A 14,297-nucleotide genomic window follows, 5' to 3' on the forward strand; every position below is an offset into this window, starting at 1 on the left:
TAGCTGTCCACGGCGGCGCAGCTTCTGTCTTCCGGCGGAAGACCGAAGCTGCACCGCCGCAGACAGCTAAACATAGAAGCTGCCGCCGAATTGCCGCCCCCAAGAAGCTGTGCTGCCGCAGACAGCTAAACATAGAAGCTGCCGCCAAATTGCCGCCCCCTCGGAAATGCACGTGCCACCCTAATGGCACACGGACTGCTCCCGCCGTCCGCGGCGGCAATTTGGCACGGTGCTTGGGATGGCGAAAACAGTAGAGCCAGCCCTGGGGATCCACATACCTCCGTTGCTAGGCTTCAGATAGAAAGGGGCACTGTCCATTTAGTCCACCCAATTCCTCTTTTGAGGGTTGCAAGGTGAGGTCACACCAGTATCCCTAATCCAGTCTGGGGATGTCTTCTGAAGGGGGTATCTGGGCCAAAGCTGCTTTCTCCTTGGGCACACTTATTCCCCCATTCACAGTGCCACCCCACTCTAGCAGTGAGCTCTCGTTTCACAGCAAGCTGCAGCATAAGGTTTCAGCTACCATACTCCCTCCCCCTCCCTTCCCTGTTGATAGCAGCCAAGGGAATGCTGGGAAATGTAGTTTTTTCCCTGCTCCAGGGGTGGCTCTATAGGCAGGGATCTAACAAAGGAACTACAGCTCCCAGGCTGGAACCCTGCTGCTGCCACCCCTACAAATGGGCTGCCCCAAGAACCTGCTTGCTTTGCTGGTGCCTGGAGCCGCCCCTGTATCCAAACTCCCCTCTTCTCTCCACCCCCTGCATTTCAGCTTCTCCCAGGAGTGCGCACATTTGAACACTACTTCTTTTGAGGAAAAATCTAAAATTTCACATATACTTTCTAAAGAAAATTAATAAGCTGCATTTGTACGCCAAGCAGAGTATGGTAATTGCTTAACATAGTGGAAGTTGTTTCTAAAATCTTTAGAAGTGATCTGGAATAATATAATCCTTGTTGGCGCTGGAACTAGGTTTCCCAAATTTAATGCACATTAAAATGTGTGAATATTAGTGCACAGTGATAAATATTCAGATATAAAATGTAATTGGCAGAAATAAAAACGTACACTTTAACCTCTCCCCCCAGCTACATTCTATTCAGTAAAAAAAAGACTTCATTGTGGGAGTGACCAGTACATTGTCAGAGGGAATTTACAGAGTCTGGGTGCCTCTGTGGAGCCTGGCTCCTGTATGGGAGAAGAGAGGGCCATAGCAGGAGTAAGGACAAACAGTCTCTCCCCAGGTTTAGGGGGCCTTTCCCCAAAGACCCTGGTGATATAGGGGTTTGGGAAGCCAAACCCATGTTCCTCCATTGGCTCTTTATGCCCTCATCTTAACAACACTTGATGGAAACCCTGCAAGGTAAACCTTCAGTTTCTTAAACACTGCCACCCTCTATCCCCTTCTGTGAACTAGCACAAAGCATGTCTTAAATTGCCATCCTAACACTAGCATTTAAATGGCCTTTCTGGGCATTGACCTCAAGCCTTAGGACACTGAAAACATAGCGCTGCTCCTCAGAACTGCATTGCTGAACTCAGGATAAATCTACTTGTCCTGCATTCTTCCTGGCAGCTGCTACCTCTCTTGCACTGGGAACACGCACAGGGGATTTCCCCCACCTCCCCCTTCCTATACATCTGCAGAAAGTCAGTAGGTCAGAGTTTCATGCCAGTAACTTTCCACTGCACTCTCAGCTGATGCTGCGTGGCATGTGCCTTTTTTGTTTCCGAGCCGCCTCTTTTTGGCTTCCAAGAAGGAAGCAAGACTTGTCATTCAGGTGGTTGATGGAGCATATGTTAGTCACTCCAGATAAGAAGTCTAACAGAGTTCCTAGGTGACATACACATTGATTGATTGGCTAATTCCTAAGTGCTAAATTTAGATGAACAGGAGGGGAAGGGTTAGAGAGATTTTTGCAAAGCTGGAATAGCATGGTAGCCCTGTTGGAATGATTAATAGTACGTTTTACGCCCGTCACTTAACCCAGGTATCACTAGAAACCGAGGTTGCTCTGACATGCCTCCTGTTATTACAGTAAGTAACTATGTTTCAATTTGAACACTAGTAATTAAAAAAAAAAGAGACTCTAAAGGACAAAATAAGTTGGTCAACTAAATTTCAAATACATTTTATTCTGAATAAGTTATACACACATCAAGTTGCATCACTGCTCTGTACTTACTTGAAACATCCATTTTAAACAGCTTAAATTCTGTACAAAAGGGATTACTTTACATGTTAGTAGGGTTTAACATTACATTATACTAACTGCAAAATAATGCTTTACAAGCTAGTGTTAGAAAAACAAATACTGTTTACAAATAGTTAATTTGCCTGTAAACATCTGAAAATAAGTTCAAGACAGGTTGGTTGTTTCCCTTACAGCCAATGCTGTTAACTGGTAATTGTATCTGCTTTAATCCACAGACTTTCCAAAACAGGTATGTGATTTGACTGTCGGTGTTCTCGGGGTGATGAAATGTCAGGGGAGTGCAAATACTAAGTGCATTCCATAATGGTTTACAATCTCACCCAAGGTTCTAAAACAATCTACAAACATTTGATTATACATTTAATTGCACTATAGGAGACCCACTTCACAGGTTGGTAAGCCCGGGTATATGTTTAAATGATTTACCAAAATTTGGAGTGAAGCTACTGCTGAGACTTAACTAAAATGCAGTAATTCTAGTCCTGTGTGGGATATAAGTGCATTACACCTGCTTCACCATTTTACCTCTTAGCTGGTAAGCAGTGGCCCCAAAAACAAATACAAAACAGGACTGACTTTAACTTCTCTGCCCCTTTCAACACATGCTGATTATGTGCCTAAAGAGGGCTATTTCCATTCCTTCTTCCCAAGGGCAGGGAGCCTCAAGCAGCACTGTTTCTATGCCTGCTAACGGGCACGCTTGGCAGGCAGCCTCCACTACCCCATCTACACAAGCGGTTAGGCTTGGCCAGAATGATTGCATTTCCTTTTAAAGAACAGTCACCAGCACCCTGAACTGTAACCGACCTTTTACCCCTTCCTGCCTCTCAAATCTCCCTGCTCCACTCCTATAATAGTCACTTCAAACATGTTGTTTAAAGGCTACAGCAGGACCATTAAACATTCCTAAAACAACTCAACAGAGCAGCTAAGGTGGATGGCTGCAGTGAGTAGTGGTTGTGTCCCACAGGCACTGACTTTTGCTTTTGACAGTGGGTGTCCCCACACTGACTTTGTTCCCCCTCCTGTGAGGTCCCACTCTGTGCCCCCCCCCTTAAGGGAGTAGTGGGGGTGGGGGGCAGAGCATGGCAGGGCAGCCCTGCCCAACAGCTGCTCGGTGGCACAGCTGCTGAAGAACTGATGGGGGCATAGGGCCAGCCACTGAACAGCTGATTGGTGGCCAGTCCCATGGGTGCTGAGCACTCCCTGTTTTTTCTCCAGCTTGTCCCCTGGGTATCTCACACGGTATTTTTACAGTGGCTACAGTCCATCAAATATAAACATCAGATAAAAGGTTATTTACTAAATGCGTGTGAATTAAGGGCTCCCCTTTTGGGTAAAAGAAAGGGAAATGTGTGCATGTGCCAGACAAAGTCTGGGAGGGGAGGAAGCAGAGCTGCAGCCAACCTCCCCTTTCCCCAAGTTAACAGCTGGGCCCTGCTGCCCTCAGCGGGTGGTTAGCACGCCTCAGATTTGGCCAGGCATAGTTGTGGCACTGCGCCTGACCAACCCCTACCATTTCCTGCAGAGATAATTAACGCCTGCTGTGGGCCTTCTACCCGCTCGCTGAGGCAGTCACTAGCAGCACAACTCCTAACTGAGCTATGCTGTCGGGTGCAGTGTCGAGGTGCTTGCTGTTCATGTGCACGGCTGTTCAGAGCCCCAGGAGTTCGAAGTAGCTCAAGGACCATGCTTCCTCCAGGAAGTTACTGCACCAGTCTTTTCCCCCTTATCTACACCTCCTCCTGCAAGTGGTTGATGACTCAAACTCAGTGCAGGGCTTCCTAAGTAACTGTTTCCCTTTTGTGTTTTGCTGTGAAAGGAGAGAGATCCTTTAGCTGCACCCCAGACCTAGTAGAAGGCTTTAGCCTTAGCGAGCCCAGCTGGACAGCAGTTGCAACTGGGTCAGCGAATGTAGCTACAAAACAGTTCCAACGTACAGCATAGCCAGGACCTTACTCATGTGCCATAGGCTAAAGCTCTGCATGCTCCAGAATGGAAGTGCATTGTGTTTGGGATCCCTGACTCAGTTATTACTGTAATATACATGCAGCAAAGTAGTCTATAAGGTGCCACAGGACTCTTGGCTGCTTTTACAGATCCAGACTAACAGGGCTACCCCTCTGATACTTGTAATATACATGAGTCCTGAGCTAAATCTGAAGGCCTATAGGAGTTTAAGGCAGTCAGGCACGGATCTCTCTAGCAAAGCCCAGGTGAACTGTATGTATCAAAAAGTAGCACCATAGCCACAGCAGTAAAAACATCAGCAACTATGACCGACTTTTTTTGCAATTTTTTAGAATAATCCTAAACTTCCAACAGAACACTTCACTTGTGCTCTCAGGCAAACTACTAGCTTTATACATTTGAGAAACTAGTAGCCACAGTGAAAACTAGAGTCCCCTCGTCCATACTAATCTACATGGCCACTAAGTAAATCTTTTATCACCCCAAAAAAACAACCTCCATTTGATTTAGTGAAATAATTGGAATGTGTGGATGCAGTGTATTTATATACCATCATCAAAACATAAATGTGTTCAAGAGTGTCTTGATACTCTCAAATCTTAGCAATGTAAACTATGGAAAATGTCCTTGGAACAGTTGATTGCACCAGCAACCTAATGTTCTACACACCTTTGGATTCCTTCACACTGAGAATTTCTAAAACAAGAATCCGTGTACCTTGAGTTAAAAAAAATGGCTCCTCACATCTAGCCCTGGAGCCTCTCCACCAGCTTTTCTGCTAATACTTAATTACCTGGGCATAAGTGCTACTCGTCTATTGTTTTCAAACAAAACTAGCACATTTTTGTGTTTAAGGGGGAACAAGGGAGGGGAATTGTACTTAAAATAGTATTTAAGGCTACACTAAGACCAATGAGGTGTCAGGGTGTATGACCAATTAGCACTATTCTCTGTTAAGGTGGCAGTGACCTACGAAAAACATGCTTAGGTGAAAGTTTCTTTAACTTACAGTGAGTACATTGGTTTCTGCATGTTTATTTCATGTTGAACTACGTGGGGCAGACTTTCAAATCGGAGGGTCTGGGCACACAAATGTACTAAACAGGCTCAACGCATGAGTACAAGGCTCACACGCACTTTTACATGCCCATATTTGAAAGTCTCGCTCTGTAGGTGTGCCTGTTGGTTATGCCCTACACGTAAAATACTTTAAATGGTCTGACTGGAGAACAATATCCAAATGGTAAAAAAAAGACACATAACCAGCCAAAACACTAGTTTGGTACCAGCACCTGTAGTTTAAAAATCACAGTCTTGGGCCCGCGTGCTCTGTTCACATCCACTTGCATTTTTTCTTTTCATCAAATAAGGCTTTTATATGCAGGAGATCTTTCTGGGCATCTTCTAGCCCCTGTTCTCTCTCTAATTTACTTTGAATCTGTTGACAATTAATTAGAAAAAAAAATTTACTTTTTTTGCTACTTGTTTTAAACACACACTTTCTTCTCATCTGAAGCTATCGGTGGTAAGATCTGGCTGAACTTGTGCCTTTAACATGTTCTTCAAACATTAACACTGTTTCTGTGCCTTGCTTCACACGTCATTACAATCACAGGATCTACAACACTTCTGCTGAAAATAGCAACCACAGTTTAAACCGTCCTTCCCCACCACCAAAAACCCCACACGACCTAGTTACTAAATGTAAGGCCAACACACTGCCCTGGGGCAAAGAGACTGCTTTAGAATTGCTCTTGTATCTCACCCCCCGCACTCCTGTGTAAGCTGGTGGGATAAATTATACACGTGGCCTTGGGCCAGAGGATGTAAAGCAGAGCAGCGCTGCACTTTGAATGCCCTTTGCTGGTATTTAAATCCATAATATGGCAGAGGAAGGGCCAATAAGCCTGTAGTTGCTATAGGTCAAAAGCTACATGGGGAGCAGGGGGCCCAGAATGGATGGGGTAGGTTTAGCACATACTAACAAACCATAATTACTAGGTTAGAGGGGCTTGCAAAGAAAGGCTCTGGAGGCAACAGTTTAAGTAGCCTAATAAAGACAGAGGAGAGACACTTTAAAAACCACTACCAGAGTCATTTAGCAAGTCTCGTTCTGCTTTGATGCAGAATTCAGGTGAGTTGAGTTGAAAACTGACCAGCAGACTGATAAATTCTGGGGAACCTGCTGGTGCTGTGCTGCATAGGAGCGTCTGGTCTGCTAGAAATGGACACTTCCCTGCAGTAAATCCCAACTGTCCCCCACACCATAGTCCCACTTCTCTTCCCCACCCAGCCCTGCTGCTGTGGCGCACATCACTCTAGAACCAGGCTCCGATCAGCACCCTTATTTCACCCGGTGTAGGGGGGAGCCCAGTCACAGCAATGTGCAGGGATTTTTCTGGCATGGACGACTGAGTGGTCACTTGCTGACGAGGTGGCCGGGACCTGAGAGCAGATGCGCAGGGAGGCACCTCTCTTGACAGTCACAGCTGGGATTGGGGAGGACTAGCGAGGTGGGAGGTTATTTTCATGAGGACAGGATGTGGACCAATGGGGCCAGGCAAGAGGTCAGTGACAGGCAGGAGAATACTCCTCCTTGCTGTAATGGACTGAGGAGGAATTTGCTCTGCTGTAGGGTTAAATGTAGCTATTGGTTTTCATAAAGTGACAGCCATACGACAATAAACTCTGGCCCCGCTCCTCAGTGGCATACAGGCTCTTACCTTCCATTGAAAACAATGGGAGTTAGGTGACTAAATAACTTTGGGGATCTGGGCCTCCCATTATCTGAATCCCAAAGAGTTCCAGAATCTCCAGGGAAATGCAACCCCCAGTCCTGGGTGGGTTGTGTCAGTTGTTTAACAGTCACTTAGCAACATTTCCAAACACTTTGGGACAGGAAGCAGAACACAGGCTCCTTCTGCAAACTGCAGGGAGAATTTAAATTCACTTTTGTTAAAAGTGGTGGCAGGGAACGAGGTATGTTCAGAATCTTAACTCTATGGCTTAGCCCAAAGATTCTAAAAATATAGCACATTTATCCCCATGCGAGGTATTGGTTCTATTCTGACTCAGACAAGCTCTGAATTACCAGTAGCCTCTGACATTTTCGTGGAGGTCTCCCAAACAGGCACTCACCAAACTAAACCCTGCTTAGCTTGAAAAGTCAAACATCAGTGCCTGACGTGGTTAGTCTATATTAACTGCATAAATAGGAATAACAGGTGGTCTTACGTCATCATAATATTTTGCTATGTATTTGTAGATTTCAGTCAAGGCCACGTCCTCATTCAATTCATTTTCATGTTTCTAAAAAAGACGAGAGATCTGATGAGACAGTTTTGCTTTTTAAAACGTAACAAAAAGTTAGTAAAGTGTCTGGTTATTAATGATACCTTAGATTCCTGAGTTAAAAATTCTTCTACCTCTGAGGGCAATAGAGGCAAATCCCTGATTGCTTTATAGTAAGCTTTCACCTCCTCCTTGTAGAGTGGAATATCCTTAGCATAGAGAAGTTTATTTGTTGGTGCATCCTTAAAAAGAAAACATATTATGAAGACTAGTAAATTTTAACAACACAAATTTGCTCAAGCTTCTGCCGCCACGCAGTGGATTTGCTGCAGTTTCTGGTTGCAGAGTGGGCACGTGTTAAGAGAGTCGAGCTTTTGCAAAATTGAATTTCATGACAGTTACTGTAGAACTATTTCTACTGGGCTCAGGAATACTAATTACTATATTTGCCCTGCTTGTGAGAGCTGAACTAACACTCTTGAGACTGAAATTCTATTTATGTACAGAACGTGGGCAGCAGCTGTGTGAGTTTCCCTTACATTAGCCTTGCAGTGGGCTCCTCTCTAAGGATGAGAGGACGGTTTAATATTACTGAAAGAGCAGGGAGATTATATGAATCTGGTGCTTAGAAGAATGAGTTAATGCGCGGGTGAGATTCAGGCAGAGCCAAATGGCTTTTCGTCTTGGCTTTAACAGTCTAAAGCGATACTGACCAACAAGCCAGCCCAGCTATGCCACTGCTAATCTTCCTTGAGGAATGACCCTCAAAATAGAAGAGATTTGTTTTATATGAGCTAAAGCCCCTCTTTGAACCTAAGGTTTCAGGGGCTAACAGCTTGTGCTCTCAGACTTCAGTAACAGTTTATTTATTTTAAATAATGGGGAGTAAACTATGTGTAAGCTTATAATTAACTTTTTAACTATCCCAGCACTACTATTAGTGCTTTAAAATAAAAATAAACAAATACGTTTATTTGACAAGTGACTGGAGAATATTTTAATCTTAAGCTTAGAAAAGTCATGCACAATCATGAAAACAACATTTGTTGTCTTTTTAAGAACTAAAAACCTCTTAACTGCACTGATAATACACATAGCAAGTTTCAGCTTGATTTTTTTTTAAAATGGCTAATATAAGCCATTGCAGGGCCGCCCGGGGGGTGGGGGGGGAAGTGGGGCAATTTGCCTCAGATCCCAGGCCCCACAGGGGCCCCCATGAGCGTTTTTTGGGGCCCCTGGAGCAGGGTCCTTCACTCGCTCCGGGGTCCCCGGAAAACTCTCTCGGGGTCCAGGCCCCTGGAGCTTCTTCCGCTCCGGATCTTCGGTGGCAATTCGGCGGCGGGGGGTCCTTCTGCCCTGGGACGCACCACCGAAGTGCCCCAAAGACCTGTGGCAGGGGGTCCTTCCGTCCCGGGACCCGCCGCCGAAGTGCCGGGTCTTCGGTGGCAATTCAGCAGCGGGGACTCCCCGCCACCAAATCCTCTGGGTGGCCCTGAGCCATTGTATCAGCAATGGTTTCTAATGATGGTGAGAGCAGGGAGCATAAATCTAACAACAGGAGGGTTTTAATATGTAGGTGACAGCAGTTTGGAGTTTTCCATCGAATTATTGGTCAATTTAGCTTAGTTTCAAGAAATCTAAAGTCCTATTATCAAATAACTGTTTTTTTAAAAAATCCTCCTTTCTCCAATATCCACCTATTTTGGATGAGCAAACTGGTACAGATCAAACAGGAAGTAACTCAATTTTTGTCTGAAACTTTTTTGAGGCTCAGAATTGTCTAGTTAACATTTTAAAAAATCATTTTGTTTAACCCTGTATTTTCTGGTTTAAGCCAGAAGGGGAAATAGCAGAAAAAATGACTTTTTTTGAGCAGGTCAACCAAAAAGTTCTGGAAATTTTGTAAGAAAGGCTCGATCTGTGAGATTTCCAAACTGGCTTCTCCACCAAAGAAGTCTGGATATGTTCAGATAAGCAGCCAACATTTTCCAAAAGGAACGGCATCACATCTCCAATGCTTTTCAAGTTTACCTATTATTATTCTGGTTAGCAGCTTATCAGCAGTCTTTGCTGCATGCCTCATTAATGTATGGTAGAAAAATCTGGACTTCTGGTTTAATAATTTTAACAGCTCTAAAAACTTTTGATTAATCACAGATGCAACTTTGACCAAATAATGTGGAACTTTTCCCCCTCTTCATCATACTCTTTAAAAATGGCAAGACGGAAAGGAACATAGAGAATGCCTGACGAAATTTAGACTAGCTATGACAATTCCTAGTTAAATTCTCTCTTAGGTACATCTATCTGGATTGTTCAATTTCTTATTTTCCTATGAGATATAGTAACAATGGGTGAAATAGGAGTTTTATCACTGACTTTCACGTTAGCCAGGATTTCATCCAAACAGCATTACACAATTAAAAGTAACACTATTCAGTCTGGAAACAGCAAAATAATATGAAGGCCAAGCTTTACCTTTCCCAGCTGCTGTTCTGTTAGAGAAAAGGCATCCATGAAAGCTTGTGCAATTACTGACAAACAGCCATCTATATGTGGTGTCTTCTTAATATCAAAGACAAACTGAGGGTTCTTCAATATATTCACCCAGAAGCGAAGAGGAAGACTAATCAGAGAAAGAACAAGCACTTGAAGTTCAGCAGCTCAAGCCAGATGACTTATTCAGTATTTAGAATTCATTACACTATGCAGACAGGCACAATTCTGAGCTGCTCATTCATGCAGTAATGGACATTAGTGAATGCCACAAAGCTACCAGACCAGTCAAATCCATGCTCTAGCTCAGGGCCGGCTCCAGGCACATGCTTGGGGCAGCACCTTGGGGCAGGGCGGCGCTCGGTTTTTGTTGTTGTTGTTTTTGTTCGGCGGGGCAGCGCTAGAGGGGTTTTTTGGTTTGTTTTTGTTTCAGCCAGGCATGGGGGAGGGAGGTGTTTCGGCGGCGCTTCGGGGGGGGCAGGGGCTTGGGCGGCACGGTGCGGCGCTCAGGGGTGGGGGCTTGGGCAGCGCGGTGCTTGGGGGGGGCAGGGGCTTGGGTGGTGCGGTGCGGTGCTCAGGGGGGTGGGGGCTTGGGCAGCGCGGTGCTTGGGGGGGCAGGGGCTTGGGTGGTGCGGTGCTCCGGGGGGCAGGTGGCTTGGGTGGTGCGGTGCTCGGGGGCAGGTGGCTTGGGTGGCACGGCGCTTGGGAGGCAGGGAGCTTGGGCCGCCCGGCGCAGCACTCGGGCGGGTGGGGGGGCTTGGGTGGCGCAGCGCTCGGGGGGGGTTCAGCGGCACAGCGCTCACGGGGGGGTGTTACGGTGGGGCGGTGCGCTTTTTTTTTGCTTGGGGCGGCAAAAAAGTTAGAGCCGGCCCTGCTCTAGCTTCAGCCAGCACCAATTAATGTTCAAATCACTCTCTGTGGATTTGTAAAGACTTCCTTCGGGTGAGAAAAATCTGTATTGAATCAAATTTCTAGAAGCTATGATGCCATATACCAGAATCTCATTCATTCATTCATTCATGCCCGTCACCCCAACCGGGGTATGAGAATCTAACTGACGTGTTATTAGAGCTCCAGGCAGATAACTTGGATCCAGGTAGTCACACCACAAACGTTAGTGAGCACAGGGCCACCCAGAGGGGGAGGCAAGTGGGGCAATTTGCTCCAGGCCCTGGGCCCCGCAGGGGCCCCCACGAGAGTTTTTCAGGGCCCCTGGAGCGGGGTCCTTGACTCGCTCCGGGGCCCCTGGAAAACTCCCGCGGGGCCCGAGTCCCCGGAGCTTCTTCCGCTCTGGCTCTTTGGCGGTAACCGAAGTGCCCTGTAGACCCACGGCGGGGGGTCCTTCTGCCCCAGGACCCGCCGCCGAAGAGCTGGGTCTTCGGCGGTAATTCGGCGGCGGGGCCCCCCGCTGTGGGTCTTCGGGGCACTTCAGTGGTGGGTCCCGGAGCAGAAGGACCCCCCCCACCGCCGTATTACCGCCGAAGCGGGGGGCCCCCCTCACCAAGGACCCCAGGCCCCCTGAATCCTCTGGGCAGCCCTGAGTGAGCAGTGCTCAATTTTAAGTGATACATTTTTCACAAACAGCAACAAGGCAAGATTGTTTCAGAGTCATCACTACTTAGTCACAGCACACCACCTACACAGATTATGTAATAAGGTCTGGTTACAAGTATCCTGTTCCAATTGCACATAAGTACACTGAGAAAGCACACACACACACACACACACACACACACACACACCCACCCACCCCTTACCTGTTGGTTTTCCATATGTGGACCACATCAGGATCTGTAATTTTTTTACTTTCAGCTTGAGCATCCAAAAAGTCAAAAAAGTATTTGATGGCAACTGGGGCTTTATTGTTGGGTAAACTCCAAATGCTTTTGAAGAGGTTTTCAACAACTAAATGAATTGCGACCTGAAAAGCAAGAAAATGAGCAGCCCTGTTATTACAGGTGAAAAGGACAAACTTTCTCAAGCTGGCCGGGGCAGGAGAGTTGAAACACAATCCAAGTGAAACATACACAGAAATGAAGGCGAGGGGTTGGTGCGTGTGTGCGTGCATGTTCACGCGCACTCTATAGAGCTTGGGTAAAATTGGCTCAATAGGTATGGACAGAATCACAAATAAAAAAGACACTGAAGACCTATCACCATCAGCTGTGCTAACGGCTCATCAGCAATGCTACAGGGTTTTGTCAACAGGGAGAATTGTGGTAAATGTAAAGCTGAACTCTGTGTGGGAGGAGGAACTGGCTTGAGCCCTTTCCAGCTTCTTTACGGTACATTTAGATAACACACAATTTTAACTAAAAGTATATTTTTTTCTACCTTTTTCAAAGAAGATCAGGACTACAACAGGTGCTCACTTTATTATTTTTTGGGATGGGAGGAGCTTATCAAGATTTCTAGAGGACCTGATTAATGATGTCACCTGAGACTGTAAGCCAAGCTGCTGTTCTCCCTCCCTGGTTCACAACTGAGAGAAGAGGTATTGCTGAGTCTTAAGATTCAGCTTTGGGCGATAGTCAGAGACCTTGAAAAGGGCCTCCATTAAAGAGAGGAATGGAGGATTGGCTATTTTTAATGCAAAACAAACAAAACAATAGCTCAGTGGTTTGAGTATTGGCCTACTAAACTCAGGCTTGTGAGTTCAATCTTTGAGAAGGCCACTTAGGGATCTGGGGCAAAATCAGTAGTTGGTCCTGCTAGGGAAGGCAGGGGGCTGGACTTGATGACCTTTCAGTGTTACGAGCTAGGTTTATCTCCATTTGTTATTATATTAAAACAAAAAAAACCAGAGGTGGTAGAAGGGCACGGCAGGTTAACAAAAAATGTATGACACTATTCATACAATATGATTAAGAAGGAGGAAATGGCAAAAACCCAGGGCCGGCTCCAGACCCCAGCGCGCCAAGCGCGTGCTTGGGGCGGCGTGCCGCGGGAGGGCGGCAGGCGGCTCCGGTGGACCTCCCACAGGCATGCCTGCGGAGGGTCCATTGGTCCCGCGGCTCCGGTGGACCTCCCGCAGGCGTGGCTGCGGAGGGTCTGCTGGTCCCGCGGCTTCAGTGGAGTATCTGCAGGCATGCCTGCGGGAGCTCCACCGGAGCCGTGGGACCAGCGGACCCTCCGCAGCCACGTCTGCAAGAGGTGCACCGGAGCCGCGGGACCGGCGACCGCCAGAGCGCCCCCCGCGGCGTGCCACCCTGCTTGGGGCGGCGCAATTCCTAGAGCCGCCCCTGCAAAAACCAAATAACATTATGAAAGCCAAAAGTATAACTGGATTCAAATAAGACTTAGACAAGGCCTGAGGATAAGTCTATCAATGACTATAAGCCAAGATGGTCAGGGACTCAATCTCATGCTCTGGGTGTCCCTGAACCACCAACTGCCAAAAGCTAGGACCAGAGCTTATCTAAAGTGGCCCAACACAATGACATTTCCTGTAGTCCATGGCACACATAGATAGGGTTTTAGTGTGATATTTTCAAAGCACGGTCCCATTCTAATGCTGACACTGGATGCAGCACACTATTATAAAGTAGTAGATGATGAATTTAAAGAAATTTAAAAGACTATTTCTGTTTTGTTGTTTCTCAGCCTCTAAACTGGTCTTTTCCACAGCAGCCGGATTTTAGGTCAGTTTGCTAGCATTGGATGTTACTAGGGAACTGGGGGAATTGCAGAGGCAGGATTAATTTTTGTGGATCTTGGTCTTCAGTCTCTTTGGAAAGCACCCTGGCACATTCTGGGTGCTTCCATAACCGTAATAATTATAGACTGCTAGATTTAAGGCCACGAGGGCCTTAAGGCTCATCTAGTCTGACCCCCTGAATAACACAGAATTTTACCCAGTAAGGGAATTGGTAATATTTTTTTAATGATATGCTGTTGCTAAGAGCTTTTACATTTATATTCTGTTGGATTCATTAGAAATAACTCACTCTAATTTAGCGAGGGTATTTTTTATTTTGGTAGTGATGGTGGGGATTGTTTCTAAAATTGTGCACTATGAGAATCAGATCCTTGAATTATACAAGTTATGACCTACATTTTCAACAGTAACTTGTATTTTCAAAAAGAATAGTGGGTGCTCAGCATTTTCTGAAAAGCAGGCCCTCTCAGGGTATCTTATGTTGGGCACCGAAAGTCTCTCATCATTCTGAAACATTTAGACCATAGTCTATCCATCCAGAAGGTGAAATCCTGGCTCTATGGAAGGCAATAGTAAAACTCACATTGACTCCAACAGGGCCAGGTTTCACCCGGAATGTTTATAAACACTAACCTCTCCTTTGCCTGTACAACAAGTAGGAACCCCA

At 46.2% G+C, this 14,297-nt stretch overlaps 1 protein-coding gene across 1 annotated transcript in view; it reads right to left on the minus strand.

The window, feature by feature from the left end:
• Positions 1 to 2,114: 2,114 nt before the first annotated feature.
• PLXNC1 (plexin C1) overlaps positions 2,115 to 14,297 on the minus strand; it is an 86,931-nt gene continuing 74,748 nt past the window's right edge. Inside the window, exons 27-31 of the mRNA XM_039496132.1 lie at positions 11,730 to 11,893; positions 9,955 to 10,102; positions 7,581 to 7,718; positions 7,420 to 7,494; positions 2,115 to 5,623 (exon numbers count right to left, since the gene is read on the minus strand). Coding sequence (XP_039352066.1) covers positions 5,519 to 5,623; positions 7,420 to 7,494; positions 7,581 to 7,718; positions 9,955 to 10,102; positions 11,730 to 11,893 — 630 coding nt within the window. The 3' untranslated portion in view covers positions 2,115 to 5,518. The remainder of the gene's footprint in view (positions 5,624 to 7,419; positions 7,495 to 7,580; positions 7,719 to 9,954; positions 10,103 to 11,729; positions 11,894 to 14,297) is intronic.

The sequence above is a fragment of the Mauremys reevesii genome, linkage group 1, assembly GCF_016161935.1.
Source record: "Mauremys reevesii isolate NIE-2019 linkage group 1, ASM1616193v1, whole genome shotgun sequence".
In the NCBI taxonomy this organism is placed as follows: Eukaryota; Metazoa; Chordata; order Testudines; family Geoemydidae; genus Mauremys; species Mauremys reevesii.